Raw genomic sequence first — 15,468 nt, forward strand, 5'->3', positions numbered from 1 at the left:
TAGCTCCTGCAAGTTCCACCCCCGACTCCTCTGTTGATAAATCTAATGGCACACCTGTGCAGATAACAGCGGTAGGACTGGCAGGACGCAGGCTCAGACTGCTGTCACAATCTGGAACCTCTAAATCCAACAAAGGCACAGATCCTTCCACGCGCTCCGGTGGTTTGTGGACTTTGTTTGGTGGGAGGCAGTTCTCAGGTAAACCTTGCAAGGTAGAGCTCCAGGTTAGAGGCAGATCAGTCACTTGATCAGGGAATAAACATTTGTCTCTGGTTTCAAGTGACAAAGTCTCCCTGCCTGCACCCTCCCCCTCCTCCTCTTGTGACAGGTCTACCAGCTCCTCACTGACACCCTGTGGGTTCAACTCACCCCAGGACTCTGGGGGGAAACAAGAGAATCCATCTGAGAGTAGGTCTACCAACAAAAATGGATCCCCCGTGTTGGTATCGGAATGCCTGTCTGAAATCTTCGATGGAGAGACTGGGGGACTGAGGCTTATTAACTCAGCCTGACTACAGAGGGCATTTGGGGTCTCCAGAGGGCCCTCCTGCGTCAGACTCAGTTCCTCATGGGCAGAGCTTTTTCCTACGACATCAGTGAGTTTGGGAGAAAATAGCCATGACAAAGTACAGTCACTCAGTTCATCAGGTCGCTTTTCTGTGAAGGACTCTATATGAGAAGTACCATGAAGGGGAGCTTTGGAATTATTGAACTGATCTCCCTCAAACTGCAAACCTCCACCGGAAAAATCAGATATATTTATTAGGTTGTCCAACTCCACTGGCTTGTCCGAGTAAATGTTTTCTTTTTCACTTTGTTGTAATGTCGGATCCTGGTCATCGTTTCTGAAATCCAAACCTGTCTGGCCACCTTTGTTTTGACAGAGCTCACCTCCATTGTCTGGATCCAGTGGGTGAAATCCGAGAGGAAACGCATGTTCTGGCTCCCACTGTGTGAGCCCCAAAGGGCCAGACAGCACTGTCTGTTCCATTTATATGCGTGTCGGCTGCTCCACTTTACAAACTTCAGAAAGCTGGTGTATTATCTCACTGCTGTCGTCGAGATCCACTTCTTCAACTTCAATGCCATGTTCTTAAACGGCATTGCACACCTCTAATGAAATATCGTAATGAGTGTGTGGGATTCCTACAAGCATCGTCTAACATTAGCTCTGACATTCAAAATAAAAATAGTATAATGTTGTAGGGATAACATTAGAAGGTAACTTTGGGTAGGTTTAAAAACAATGTCAGTCAGGTAACGGATTAACAAAAAGTATTTGTTTTAACTTCAGTAGCTGACATCTTGGCATGTAACCCAAACTCAAAGTTAATTCTGATTTCTTGACCTACGATGTCCCTCTGTTCCGTCATGGCAGATCCACGTCTGGTTGTTGCCAAATGGTTCAGCTTCAGCATGCTTCACTTCGACCTGAGAGCTGACAAGTCACCGCAATAAAGTCTCAGCAACAAACCGACAAAAGCGGCCGACAGCATCTCTTCTCATGAACCAATTTGACGAAATACAAACGAGCGCGTTAAGACGCCCGGTGTTTTGTCAACAGCCCGATTATCCTATATTTTCCATCGTAGGATGATTAACAGAGGAGCCGAAAAGCAGCGAGGAAACAACGTCGCCAGACCTTAACATCCCAATAAACCTCGAGCTATAATGTGAAATCTCTCATCACAACACCGACAGGAAAACCTCCCGGTGAATTCATGGTAGCAGCCGACGTTAACTCCTCCTCCGAGCATCCCACTTCCTCCGTGCCAGAGGAGCTGCTAACTGACTTAGCTCGTGAAATTAGCCTATTAGCTAGCTAACGCGTCCAGCTGAATGCGGCCAAAAAACAGCCGCGGTACTCCGCAGTTTGACGTGTAACCACGGGAATGGTCGCCTCCGTGATAGTCCGAGATTATGTCTTCATTTCGATGGCCCCGTTTTTTTTCTTCCCAGCGGCGGAGGCAATCCACCTGTGTGTCACTAGACAGGCCAGACGAGTGACGAGACGAAAGCGTCCGTTCCTCTTCAAATGTGTCCGTTAGCCCGGTCTCAGAGGCACATCAGTCACGGCGTCCCTCGTCGAGGCCAGTGGGGAAACAAAAGGGTGGGAGGTGAAATGAGACCAAACAGCTCCATCGTCCAGCTAATGTTGATTACAGACACCGAAAGCTCTCGCATCAGCATCAGCAGTGTCCTGTCCTCCTCCTCCTCCTCCTCCTCCTCCTCCAGCCGCATACACAGCGCTGACGTTTCACGCAAGCGTACAAAATACCCCGCAGTATCGGGCTTCATAGCAGCTACCAAATGGTGTTAATATTGGTGTTTTATTCAAAAACAATGGCCTGCACTCATGTAGACACATTTTAAGTAAGCAGCCCTTCACACAGGTTAGAGTTCAGAGTCAGCGAGAAGAGCTTTCCACTGACAGGATTGGGGTTTCTTGCTCGATGACATTTCAGCATGGTAGATGTTTACATTTCTGGAAGCATTACTATTCCACATTTGATATAAAAAATAAAACACACATTAACAAATATTAAATAGTTGGGAGAGCTCAAGTGGACAGAGATGTATTATTTTGAGAAAATAGTGACTTGAATGGTTGCAATTGTAATGTGTTGGCGCCCCCATCTGACCAACAGAGGGACTTTTTTCTCCTCCGGTTTGCAATTGCTCCATCTCATTTTGGTCATATAATCCCTCCGAACACAGTATAATCAACATAAGTATACATCATTATTGTGAAATAATATGTATTTTTCTCCAATCACTTTGTGGGGTTCCAACCTCGATTTAGGTAGGAACCACTAATTGAATCTACTGGATTTGGATTACAAACAGTCTGCTCCTCTCTACAGGTACAATCCAAGCCTCGGGGATACAAGAAAAATGCATCCTTCTGCCAGTCGAACAGCAACCAGAGGACAAGACAGAGAAAAGTGTATGTACGTTAGCAAAAAAAACGAATGACTTGCATCAGTAAACTAAAACAGTCATAGTAAACTGTAATTATACATGTTTTATTAATACACGAGAGGTACTGAAAATCACATTAAACGGTATGTGATTAACATCATTATACATGAAATGTATGATGACAATACACAGCAGTGTAATGGGTGGAACATTCCTAAATTGTTCTATACATTTATCCATGTAGAGATTGTAAACACATAATACAGTAAGTATACAGTGCGATAGTGTTAAACTCCTCCTGCTACTTAGCAATATACTCTGGAAGCAACAGTGGGTGAGATAAACCACAAATACTGTGTATGTAGCATAATCAGTTCTACAGATGGCCTGAATTACTCATTTCTTTCTCCAGCATTTATTTGTCTATTTTCTTTTCAGATGACCAATAACCTGAAAGAAAATAAGAGAGACAAGTGAATTAATATAGGTTATACTGTTTTCCTGTCATTTATCCAATCTCTTTGACATAAACTCTCTAAATCAGAAACAACACAATGCAGCGCACAAACACATTCTCAGTCACATTGTCTCTCGACATGGACCTCAAGCTGCACCTCCTCCTACACACCTGGGTCAGGAGGAGGACAAAAGAGCCCCTGTTCAGAGTTTAGCAGATTTAGAGGCTATACCCAACAGCATGGAGACGTCGTTGGCCGAGGTCAGCCACGATCCGCCATCCGCCACCAGGATGGCTCCAGTCACATAGGAGGAGGCTCGGCTGGCCAAGAAAAGTGTGCAGTGGGCCATCTCGGTCTTGTTGCCGGCTCGCTGCAAAGGAATGGACTGGAACACACCAGCAGCCTCCCCTGTGGGACCACCTGAGGCATTAAAAAGGAAAAAAGAAAATCCATGCTGTTACAGGTTTTTTGGTGGACCCCTACAGGCCTGTCAAATAACAGCATGTAACACAAGTTTCATCAGCGCCACCCGTCATGTTCCAAACATGTCCTTATGAATGGATAATAAAACACATGTTATTTAACACTGTTAATTACAGAAAAGTGGTTATTGCTACTTTTTCCCCCCATACATATTTTTTAGTTGAGATATTTGAGTTCAGAGTAAAGATGATGATATAATAGTATTATAAAAGCCATGTAACATACATTATTAGTTGATAACAATAGCCCAAAAAGATACGTTTCTGGATAACCTCCAATCGGTTTCTGAGGGTTGTATGTTTGATTGGTTCTTACTGTAAAGAGATCAAACTGTTGTTTATAATAAAAGACTGCTTGTTAAGTGTATAATATTCAGTTGAATCTTTACCCAGCCTGCGGAAGCCCTCCGTGCCAGAGACAGGACCTGGAGCCACGGCATTCACTCTCACCCCACTGGGCCCCCACTCCACAGCCAGGTGCTTGGTCATGGCATCTGGTGACAGCAGACGCAACACTGACTCACGAATTCTAATTTTGATGTAATTGCGATAACAGTAACAACGCTCTTACCATTTGCAGCCTTAGCAGAGCCAGCATGCACCTGGAGGCCCTGTCCCCTGTATCCAAGTGTTGCAGAGATGTTTACTATGTTGCCACCATGAGCCTGCATACAAAAGTGATGGCAGACTCAAAATCAATGCAAGGGGGCATCATCAAATCTGCTTCAGAGTGCAGAGTCAGCAGTTTAAATTCCATTTAAAGACAAAGTATTTAGTAATTTCTGATCTTTGCTGGCCTCTTATGGTGGCCAGAGAGAATTGCAGAGAGTGAATATTATTGATCAATAACCTAGTTGTGTTCCGTAAAATACAGTATTATCATCATTTCAACACAATGAGGTCATAAAAAACATATAGCTACATCACATGGAACTGAGACATATTGATATAGACAGGAAATGTACTGTACCTGGAACCACTTCTCATAAACCACCTTGCTGGTGTTGAATGTGCCCATAGTGTCTATCTCCATTACTGTCTTGAAGGCGTTGAAGGAGAGTGAGGTAGCGGGGCAGAGGAAATTTCCAGCAGCATCTGTCAACAACAGCCACGGTGACTTTAACCAAAGCTATAAATGCATTAATGATGTTGTACATGTTCAGAACATGTTGCATGGTGACGTAACAGTTTGTGGATGGGACTAGGGTGCAAAGATAGAAGATAAAGACAGATACAGCATCAGGTAAGTTGATGATTAAAATAAAATCTTTCACACTTGACCTTGTGTTCAAAGTACACTTGCGCATATTCACCCTACAGACACTTTAAAATGTGTTTGGACCCATGTTGGCAGGATGCATTGTATCATGACAAAGAGTGCGGGGAGAGACTGTGTGCAGGACAGCTCCCACCACAAACACAGTGATCATTAGCAAATAAAACCCATATTGTTAGGCTCGTTACTAAGAGGTTACATACTGTTAATGAGGATGTCTACGCGTCCCAACTCTTTCAGCGTCTCGTCCACAGCAGCTGCGATGCTCTCAGGCCGCCTCACATCGAGACACAAAGGGAGGCAACGGCGTCCTGATGCTGCAGACAGCTTCTTTGCTGCCTAGGCCGACACACAATCATTTTACACTAAGGCCAATACACTATCTATTTACAGTATGAGGTATATATAATTTAGGGTTGTGGAAATTATGTTCAGAAGAGTCACCTCTTTGAGCTTGTCCAAGTTCCTGCTTGCAATCACTGTGTCGCAGCCATGCCTGAAAGAAAAGATGGAAATATAACAAATGGTAATGGTAAATGGACTTTCTTTAACACTACTATGTCATCATTCACCCATTCACACACATTCATACACTGATGGCAGAGGCTACCATGCAAGATGCTGCCTGCTCATCCGGATTATTTTATCATTCATACCCATTTATACACCACAGGCACTGCTTGCGGGACCAATTTTGGAGTTAAGTGTCTTGCCCAAGGACACACCGACATGGACTAGCGGAGCGGGGGATCGAACTGTTCGATCTTCTGATTGAAGGATGACCGACCCCTGCTCTACTACTGAGTCACCCTAATAACAATACTAATGACCGAATGCGGTATTGTGTTGATTAAAACATGAATACGTAATTTTTCATCAATAACGTGGATAGGGAGACAGAGGGAGTAACTAATGATAAAACCAGTAGGAAAGAGGGTGGAGGATAGGAGACAGTGATTGCAAGGTCAAAAATGTGATAAGATCACGCAGACGCACACAAAATGTGAGGAGTCAAATGTTCCAGTCAAGAGCACTGGCTTCATTTTGGGGTTAATCTGACTGTTGGCTAACTAGACAGGTGCAATAACAATGTATGTTGCTGATTTTAATAAAAGATCATTAATTTATGCCACATGAGTCAATTATTGAACTATTTAAACTGTACACAAGCAAAATGATGGAAGTCTGACTGTCATATAACAAAACCAGAAGGTTTAAAGTACACCCACATACTGTCTCGCTCACACATTTGACACTAGTAATGACATAATGAGGACAGAGCATTGATTATACATGCATATATTGTGTATACTAAAGATGCAGCAATAATGTCTGTGAATGTAAGGAGTTACATTTGATTAAATAATGTATGATATTACTGCAAGATGTGGGCATGTTTTGGAGAAACTATCCTCTCACCTCATGAAGATTTCAGCTATCCTGAGTCCAATGCCAGATCCACCACCTGTAATAAAAGCAACCTGATCTCTGAAAAATAAAGTGCAAACCCTCAAAGGTCACTTATTGTGGTTATCAACAAAGTGTATTTCACTCACTCTAAAACCACACCAGGCAATTGGAAAAGCATTATAAAGCATGTTTCCATACGTACTTTAGCAAATCTGGACTGTAGATGTGTGTGTATGAAGTCAGGCAGTCATCTGTGCCAACATCTTCGGGCAGCAGCTCTCCTTTTCTCTGCGGCTCTGCCATGCTGATAAATAATGCACGTTAATTAGATACAATCAATGTGTCATTACCATGATCACAATGCAATCAGTGAATGGTTACATTCAGACGTTGCACAAGATAACAAAAACACCGTGTAATCCCCTGCAGCAGTTTGAGGAAGCTAATGACTGTTTGAAGCATGTGCACGTTAGCATCCCCGGTAACATGCTCATAACGTATTCATAAGTAAGTCTCCTGCTCTGTACAGCTGTGTACCAACAGCTTTTAATTATCGGGCTCGCGCAGAAGAGTTCAGTTGACGTGTAAGTTAACATAGTGAGCTACTGTCACGTTACCTTCTGAGAAAACCAAGCTAGTTGTGTCTCGCTGAAAGAAGTTCCGTCCAGCTCCTCTGAGGGCAAACACGACTTCCACACGAAGCCCCAAACAGACTTGGACAAGCCACCTCACGTTTACACCTCACGCGTTACTTGTGTCTTTACAGTCGGTAACTATTTGTACTTTGGACGCTAACTTTTTCGCCATCTGTCAGCGATGCATTATGGGCAATGAAGTCCGGTCGAGGTGCGTTCAATAGCACACATATTTTACAATTCTAACTTATTCTCGTTTATTTAATACAGAATAAATTATTATAGGAAGTATATGTATACAAGTATATTGTACATGTATAAAGTATATGTCTAAAATAACAATAATACCATGGACGGTCTGTCAAGTGACTTCACTTATATATATAAAAAACAGAAACTACTGTGAACACTGGACTTTAGAGGTCAGGATTGATTTGATTCAGGCCAGAAAGAGAAACTATATCGGCAGCATCTTGCTCCATACCAGGGGCTGGAAGGTCTTTGACAATCTGGAGAGCAAAGGAGAACCCGGTGGTCCTCTACAATAATAGCATCCTCTAGGATGACACCAGCAAGGGACTCCACTGGTAAACCAACACTGGAATAAACGATCCCTGGTTTACAGTTTCAGGGCTGATGCTGATCAGTGTGCATTAGTCTGAGAGTGGCCCTTATTGATCGGTACTGTGGGATTTACTGTTGGAAAAAGCCCTGTGCAATGGATCCCTCAAATACTGTTGGGATGGATATTTGTCTTTACACTGAGAGGTCTGAGAGTATCAGAATTGCAAGATGAGTGCTTTAGTAACTTGATTTGTTTTTCAAGAGGCAGAAGTAAACAGCAAAAGCATAGCAGTAGAACATTAGAATAGATGATATTGGATGCTAATGCTTTTTACACCACAGAAGGTTCTGACAGGGTGGATTTACCTCAAATGACCTTCGAGTGTTCTCACATTTTTCAAAGCATACCCTTATGTTTTGGATGTGTGTGTCTATATTCTTAATATTAGTTTATATTAATCTAGTATAATATAGTATACAAGGTAGTTGTGCATTCCGACTGCTTTGCAGGACTGAAATACCATGCAACATTAATACAAATCAGATTTAGTTTTTAAGCAAATAATGTTTCTATGTTGGATTACCAAACTGACTTTCTTACCAAGTTTAAAGAAAGTAAATCAAAAGCCTCCAAGATAAAGAAAAACATTCACAAACTTGAAACAAATCAGAATAAATGCTCAGCAGTTATGTACACGTGATCTGTCCGAAAAATGTAAAAGAAATGTCAGACTAGTCTGTAATTTGATGCTAACAACCAGATGGCGCCATTTGTCTTTTCTGCTTGAATCCACTGATAAAACCATTAGCAGTACTCTCAATATGTACCTACAGTAAACATGCATGAAAATGCCTCTCTCTAGAAATAATATAAAATAATATATATTCAAAAAACATATATGGTTCAAATGACTGAAACTATTTTAAATTGTCAGTGGCTTCTTGGGTCATCCCCTTTCCTTTTTTCCAGATAAGATGTTTCTCCAAGTCTCATCCAGTTTTTAACCCCACCTATCACTTTTCTTCTTTTTTTTATCCTTGTAAGCACGGTAAAACATTGTAAAACATTATCGATTGACAATAAACACTTGATATGATGAAGCCACTTGCAAATGACAAGGCAGTACAAAATGTAAACCATACTTTGGTGTTTAATTTTTTAACTCTTCACCTAAGAAATAAACAAGTATTAAACTTAAGAAATCAACAAGAATTAAACATATTTCTTAAGTAAAGAGGTAGTATGGTTTCCATTTTTTTTGCAGGCTACATCTGCACTAATACCGTAATTTCCGTAGTATGCAGCAATATCTATTAAAAGATTGCGAACGCTCGCTAACACTGGCTACCTTAGTGAGGCTGTAGCAGCAAAACCCCTGAGTGTATTGGAGTGAGGAAGAGTGTGTTGTCATTTGTTAGGAAACAAGTGTTATTCCTTTCTTTAAAAAAAAGTTATCTTTCTTCAAAGGGTGTTTGTTGAAAATATCCTGATGCAGGAACATCGAGGCATGTACAAAAGACTGTCTTTATTCAGACAACCAGACTAATTGACTCAGACAGTTAATTGTTTCATGAGCCAGACACAGCTCAAGCAATAAAGGTCCATTATCCCCCGCCGGCCTACAGCCCCACAGCATTGACAGCTGGTCCTGGGCTCTGTCCGTGTCTCTGCTCTTGGACAGTCTGAGCAGCTTCGCTCTGGACTTCGGTTGGTGGGTTTGACTTGTCGGATTGTGCTTTTTCCTCCAGACCCACCAGCCTGCTGCTGACCTCCCACAGCTGGCGAGCTGCCTCCTCATCCAGGGCTTGGGGCGCCGGTTCCTTTTCTGTCATCACATCATAGTACCTTCCCGTCACCCCTTCCATCTCCTCGGACACTGCCAGGTAGACACTGGGCTGGGCCCCCAGCTCTGGGCTCTTTACCAACAGGGAGAAAAAGGGACCTGTAGGGGGGTTGGTGGAGACCACAGGTTTGCTGGTTAAAACTCAGCAGGAATACCATGTTTTACCTATCTTTCAGATCCTATCCTTTATTAAATGTATTGGTCAATGCCATGTAACGATCCCAGACCTTACTGGATTCATGTTGTTGTCCGTGGTATATGACATACACATACGCATACATAAATGTGCAACAATTATGTTTGTTCATAGCCGTGTCAATTGCACTGTCGATTTTATTATTTTCAAAATAATCTCAATAACTAACACTGCTCGTGCATTCACTGACAGAAAAAGTATAGAGAACTTATGTGAGCAACTACATTGGTTACACTGATTTTATTTGAACTGTCACATACTTTTTGTTGAAGTCATTCACAAAGACTGGGTCAGGACCTACAGGTGTGTCGCAAGGGATTTTATAAGGGTTGCCAAATACATTTGCAGTATTTTTTTCATCGTCTTCAATTTAACATTTATAGCTGCAGTACACTTAGAGCCACGTGACGGAGCCTGGATGCTCGCATTGTTCTGATATTTATAGCCTACTTAATTAAAACATTGAATCGAATGTGAATGGCCAATTTACAATCCATTTGTTTTAATGAGATGAAAAACAGAAAGAGCCTGTTAACTCCACCTAAATTTATATTGTTGAACTGATGAGACGAAATTAAAAGAATGAGATAGCCCGTGAACTCATGTTGTCTCATTTATAAACATGCATGACAAGGGAGTTGTGATTTATCAAACGTATATCTCTTTGAAATGGCTGGTTTACCTTTTCAAGATAAAATAAGGTGATGTGGAAATGGTAGTAAAAATGGTCATGAACTCTTCTCACAATTTAAAGATAAATAAGGTCTACTGTGAATTGGATCGCGATTATTTGTGATTTTTAAAAAGTGGATCCCGGAAAGAAAGTTTTGGAAACACTAATGTAGAACATTGTAGCTATAACAGGCTTGTGTACTGGTTTGAACAAAGGGAAAAGGAAAAATGTGCTACCTTTTATGTGAATATCAGTCCTGATGATAGATATCGTCATAACGGTCATAACCTCTCTCGCAGTGCAGCCGCAGCCTCGACCTCTCCCCGCTGCATTTATTCATCTGTATACTCTGGCTCACATAAATATATTAGAATATCCCAGAGGCAGAGTGTAGAAATCCAAGCTGAAATAGATAGCTCTTACTTGCATCCAACTACGTCACTGTCAGGCCAAATGGAAGTGCTGGATGCAGAAAGAACAGATTTTGCAGCTGCAAACTCAGCTTTCTCGCTCAATAAAGCAGCACTGAGGAATTGAATGCTTCAATTTACTACATCTACCATTCACACTGATTGGACATCCACATTAAAGGTGCCAAATTTTCCATTTAATTACATTTTGGCTCCATATACAAATATCACATTAAGATTTTAAATACAATGATATCCTTATAAATTATAGATATAAAACTACCCAGTATACAAAATAGTGAATAATTAGCTTGTATATCATAATTGTCCTATATAAATAAAATAAATACTAGTATAAGTCGCAGGGGGCAGGTTTGAGTACTTTCACTTTTGATACTTTAAATACATTGTGCTAAAAAAATACCATTTCATAGTGGCTAATGGAGTATTTCCACAAAGTAGCGAAGAATCTGAATACTTTCTCCACTGCCTTAAAACCAGGAAGATCATCTTCAATCAAATGTCATGGTCAGAAAGCAGAAATGATTGTTTTTACAGTTAAGATGTTGTGGATAGGAAACTTTCTATGAACAGAAATGCGGTCAGTTCATGTTATATTTATACAGACCAAGAAGATAAAAAAAGAAAAAAGAAAAAGTAGACCGATGCCATGTAGCGGAGCTTAAACAGCTCAAGCTAATTGTTGTATGTGCATTGGGTAAGCATTAATTGATTTCTCTAAATTCAGAATCCAATAAGAAAGCAGGATACTCACTGAGCACAGAGCTGGAGAACTGTGATTGGTGCAGACCCGTGTGCCTCCCGAGCTCCGTGGAAACAACGCCTGGGTGTGTAGCGTTCACTGTGACTCCTGTGCCTGTTACACAAACACACGTACACACACACACACACACACACACACACACACACACACACACACACACACACACACAGTATTGTTTAAAAATACATATCCAACAGCCAATTACAAACAAGAACACAGGCCGTACTCCCTCCCACACATGCCCACATATGCATCAGCCCGCAGACTTGCCTTCTAATCGTTTGGCGAGCTCTCTGGTGAACAGAACATTGGCAAGCTTGCTCTGACAGTACGCCTGCTTGGTATCAAACTTTTTCTTATCCCAGTTCAAGTCCACGAAGTCAATCTTTCCAACAATGTGGGCGAGTGAGGCCAAGTTGATCACTCTGCTGGGGGCAGACTTTTTCAACTTATCCAGCAGAAGATTTGTCAACAAGAAGTGGCCTGGAGGAAGACAGAAACTATCAGGGTCAGGTGGGGATGGAGAGAGCGAGGCTTTATTATAATTAAAATATACTTTTTATACTTTTTCTCACAGAAGGTTTAGAGAAACAGACGCCACCGTATGTTTTTGTTTGCCTGTTCGTTCTATTAAAGTCAGTACCTAAGTGGTTAACTCCAAACTGCATGTCGAAGCCATCTTGTGTCTTCCCTGCTGGACATCTCATGACTCCAGCATTGTTTATGAGTACATCCACACGCTGCTCCTCTACAAGACAATTAACTTATTATTCAAGAAGCTGTTACCGAGTTTGCTTTATTTCAATAACCGAACACATAAATGGAGAAGTGACATGCTTTGTTTTCTCACCTTGTTTGATTCTCTCTGCAAACTCTCGAATGGATTTCACGGAGGCCAGGTCGAGGTGACGCGCATAAACGTGAGGATTCAGGGTCTTCCCCCTTATTTCCTTTGCAGCCGCCTCGCACTTCTCCAAGTCCCGACATCCCATTATGATCCGACCCCCTGAAGATGCCAAAATGGGGGAAAGGAGTGTGTCATTATGAGCAAAAGAACCGCTAAAGATTTTATACATTGTGTTTGTTTTTTTTGTACCAAATTAGAGTCATAATTATTTTCTCCACACCTCTCTTGGCCAGTTCTCGGGCGGTCTCCTTCCCGATGCCTGTGTTGGCTCCTGTTACAACCACAGTCTTTCCATTAATGGTAGCCTTACTGGGACACCGGCCTCCAGTCACATGGTTCCTATGAGAAGAATTAAAGTGCAATGCTATGCTAAATTCAATTTTATTTAAGCACACCTCCTAGTTTAGCATCACAACCAGGTATCATTGTTTTTCTCTCAAACTGCCAGATCAGTCTATCTTTTGCTTGTCTCCAACTGAACCTGGACATGTTATATATTGTCTGCCGTGTGCCAAAAACCAATGCCAAATTGGAAAACACAGCCCCATAACTTCAAGGGCCTCAAAAAAAGCTCAAGGATTACTATGTGAATTGGTTTGTGCAAATTAATCATTAATAACAATATTAATATATATAATTGATGTATAATTTAACTGGTGTAATAAGGGTCTTAGTTAGGAGGAGCTATGCTTGTAATTACACAATGCCACATAAGTGAAAACACCGGTGTAGCTTGACCGGCTTTATTGCTTAGTCATGAAAAGGGTCCTAGTGTCAAAATCTAGTATTAAGACCTTCATTATTTCAGTTTTGTGTTTATACCTTGCGTATATGTTATGTTTTATCAAATTGACACCCAGCCATCTCGGGGATATCTAAGAACCCAAAACAGGAATACTGTACAAATTGCACAGACCAGGAGACGAATGGGGGCCAAACAGTGCATGTCACATAACACTTATATCCCACCTTAAAGTACTGTTATCTGTTGACTGTGCACTTCATTTTAACTTTAATTTTATATTCTACTGTAGATTTAATTGTAAATATTCATGCTCCCCGTTATTGCACTCTGTTTATTGTTAAATGTTTATTGTTAAATGTTAAATGTTATGCACCTCCCGCCAGGACAAATTCCTTGTATGTGAAAACATACATGGCAATAAATGGTTGCACACACACACACACACACACACACACACACACACACACACACACACACACACACACACACACACAAACAGTTATTGCAAGTCTGTCTGTCCAGGGACAACAATCGCTCCTCAGTTGCTCTCTCTCTTTGTGTTTCTTCCATATTTACCCCTGTTCAAGGGGTTTGGCTGTGGTGCTTTTCCTTTTATGAAGCGACCGAGGGTGTCGTATGCTGTACAGATTGTATTGCCTCTTGAGCCAAATGTGTGATTTGTAAAAAAAATAAATAAAATAAAATAAAATTGACATTACTGTTCTAACATGGTTAAACAAAAACATGTCCTTAAGTTCACACCAGCATTATTAACTGTGAATGTCATAAACACCTTTACATCCAAGCAATACAATACAATCACCCTGTTGTAAATGCTGCCTTTGTTAAGCATATCCATCTGTACAGCTGAGCCAAGGGGCTTGTACTTTGTGGGTGGTTGTACTGGCTTGTATACAGTAAGTTAGTAGTTAAGTGCATGTTGTATGTAAAAGCAGCAATAGTGAAATATACAGTTACATCATGATACAGTGGCGTTATTACTACTCACTTCAGTAAAACAGCAGCTCCAAACACTGTTCCAAAAACAGAGACTGGTAAAATATATTTGCTCATGCCTTCCGACTAATGCAAGCGGCATTTATAGCACCGAAAACTGGTTCTAACACCGTTTCCACAATTTGGTTTGACAATCCTCCAGTGCCACAAGGTTAAGCGCGCATGTTTTTAGCGTCATCAACCGAGCATAAAGCCCAATGGTATTGTGGGAAATGTAGTACAAAATGAATTGTACGCCCAAAACAAGCAATAAACCACTTTCTTTTTGTTTTTGGCGACATTGTTGCATGGAATTTGAAAATAGCTACACACTTATGAGACTTACTGTAAGAATGTGAGTGTTTTTATATCTAGAGAATGCATTGTGTGTTTTCTGTTACTCTTTCAAAAACACAGTGTTGCTAATCACTGCGATGTTAAACCAAGGTAATCCCCACCATTGCATTTACATTTGTCCTTACCATCACATATTGGGAATAATAGTGTCATGAGAATAAAATAAAATTGCGGGATTATGGGAGGATTTTGAGTCAGTAGAGAAGGCAAGGACTATATATGATTCAGGTTAATGTGGTTGTAAATTAATTTTTTCTGTTTTTGGATTGTGAAAAACGATGTGGAATGACTTTGCTGTCTTTGGGGAGTCAGGTGAGACTGAAGGAGTGAAAGAGGCAGAAGGAAGAGAGAGAGCTATGAGACAGAGAGGGTCTGCTCACTGCTGTGGAGGGTCACACTAATGCCTGGAGGTGTGAGGGCTATAGCTGTGTGTATGTATATATCTATATATAGCATCATTTGAATGAAATACTTAACTCTTTTTGTTGACTATGTTACTCCACATGTCCTCTGAAATAAAATAAATAAAAACTCTCTTATTTTCAAAGTGTACCTGCTCAATGTTGCTAAATTACTCAGATATCTTTTTCTGCACCAAGTGTTTAAGATTTCAAAGAAGTGTTTTTCAAGTAAATGCTCATCTATTTTCATACACACGACACTCTACTTCCCTCACACTTTTCCTGATGATGAAACCTATGACAATTGTATACTCTCAGACATATGAAGTGTGGTTTGTGGAGTGTCCTGATAGTTAAAGGCATGTACTTTCATGATTTTACATTAAAGAAGTAGCATTTGATTTTGTC

General features: G+C 41.0%; 2 protein-coding genes across 2 annotated transcripts; both read right to left on the reverse strand.

Annotated features, from left to right (window-relative positions):
• Positions 1 to 3,013: 3,013 nt before the first annotated feature.
• decr2 (2,4-dienoyl CoA reductase 2, peroxisomal) lies at positions 3,014 to 7,278 on the reverse strand. The gene is made up of 10 exons (XM_079214326.1): positions 7,166 to 7,278; positions 6,751 to 6,852; positions 6,558 to 6,626; positions 5,583 to 5,634; positions 5,342 to 5,477; positions 4,833 to 4,957; positions 4,434 to 4,527; positions 4,252 to 4,356; positions 3,617 to 3,800; positions 3,014 to 3,372 (listed from the first exon to the last, which is right to left on the reverse strand). The coding sequence occupies exons 2-10, from the start codon at positions 6,849 to 6,851 to the stop codon at positions 3,357 to 3,359; spliced, it is 882 nt and encodes a 293-aa protein (XP_079070452.1). The 5' UTR covers position 6,852; positions 7,166 to 7,278; the 3' UTR covers positions 3,014 to 3,356.
• A 1,684-nt stretch (positions 7,279 to 8,962) lies between these two features.
• Positions 8,963 to 14,450, reverse strand: LOC306732867 (retinol dehydrogenase 13-like). Its single transcript, XM_079214042.1, has 7 exons — positions 14,316 to 14,450; positions 12,782 to 12,900; positions 12,505 to 12,660; positions 12,298 to 12,402; positions 11,925 to 12,137; positions 11,646 to 11,747; positions 8,963 to 9,690 (listed from the first exon to the last, which is right to left on the reverse strand). The coding sequence occupies exons 1-7, from the start codon at positions 14,378 to 14,380 to the stop codon at positions 9,368 to 9,370; spliced, it is 1,083 nt and encodes a 360-aa protein (XP_079070168.1). The 5' UTR covers positions 14,381 to 14,450; the 3' UTR covers positions 8,963 to 9,367.
• Between the last annotated feature and the right edge of the window lie 1,018 nt (positions 14,451 to 15,468).

This window comes from Taurulus bubalis (assembly GCF_910589615.1).
Source record: "Taurulus bubalis genome assembly, chromosome: 2".
NCBI lineage: Eukaryota > Metazoa > Chordata > Actinopteri > Perciformes > Cottidae > Taurulus > Taurulus bubalis.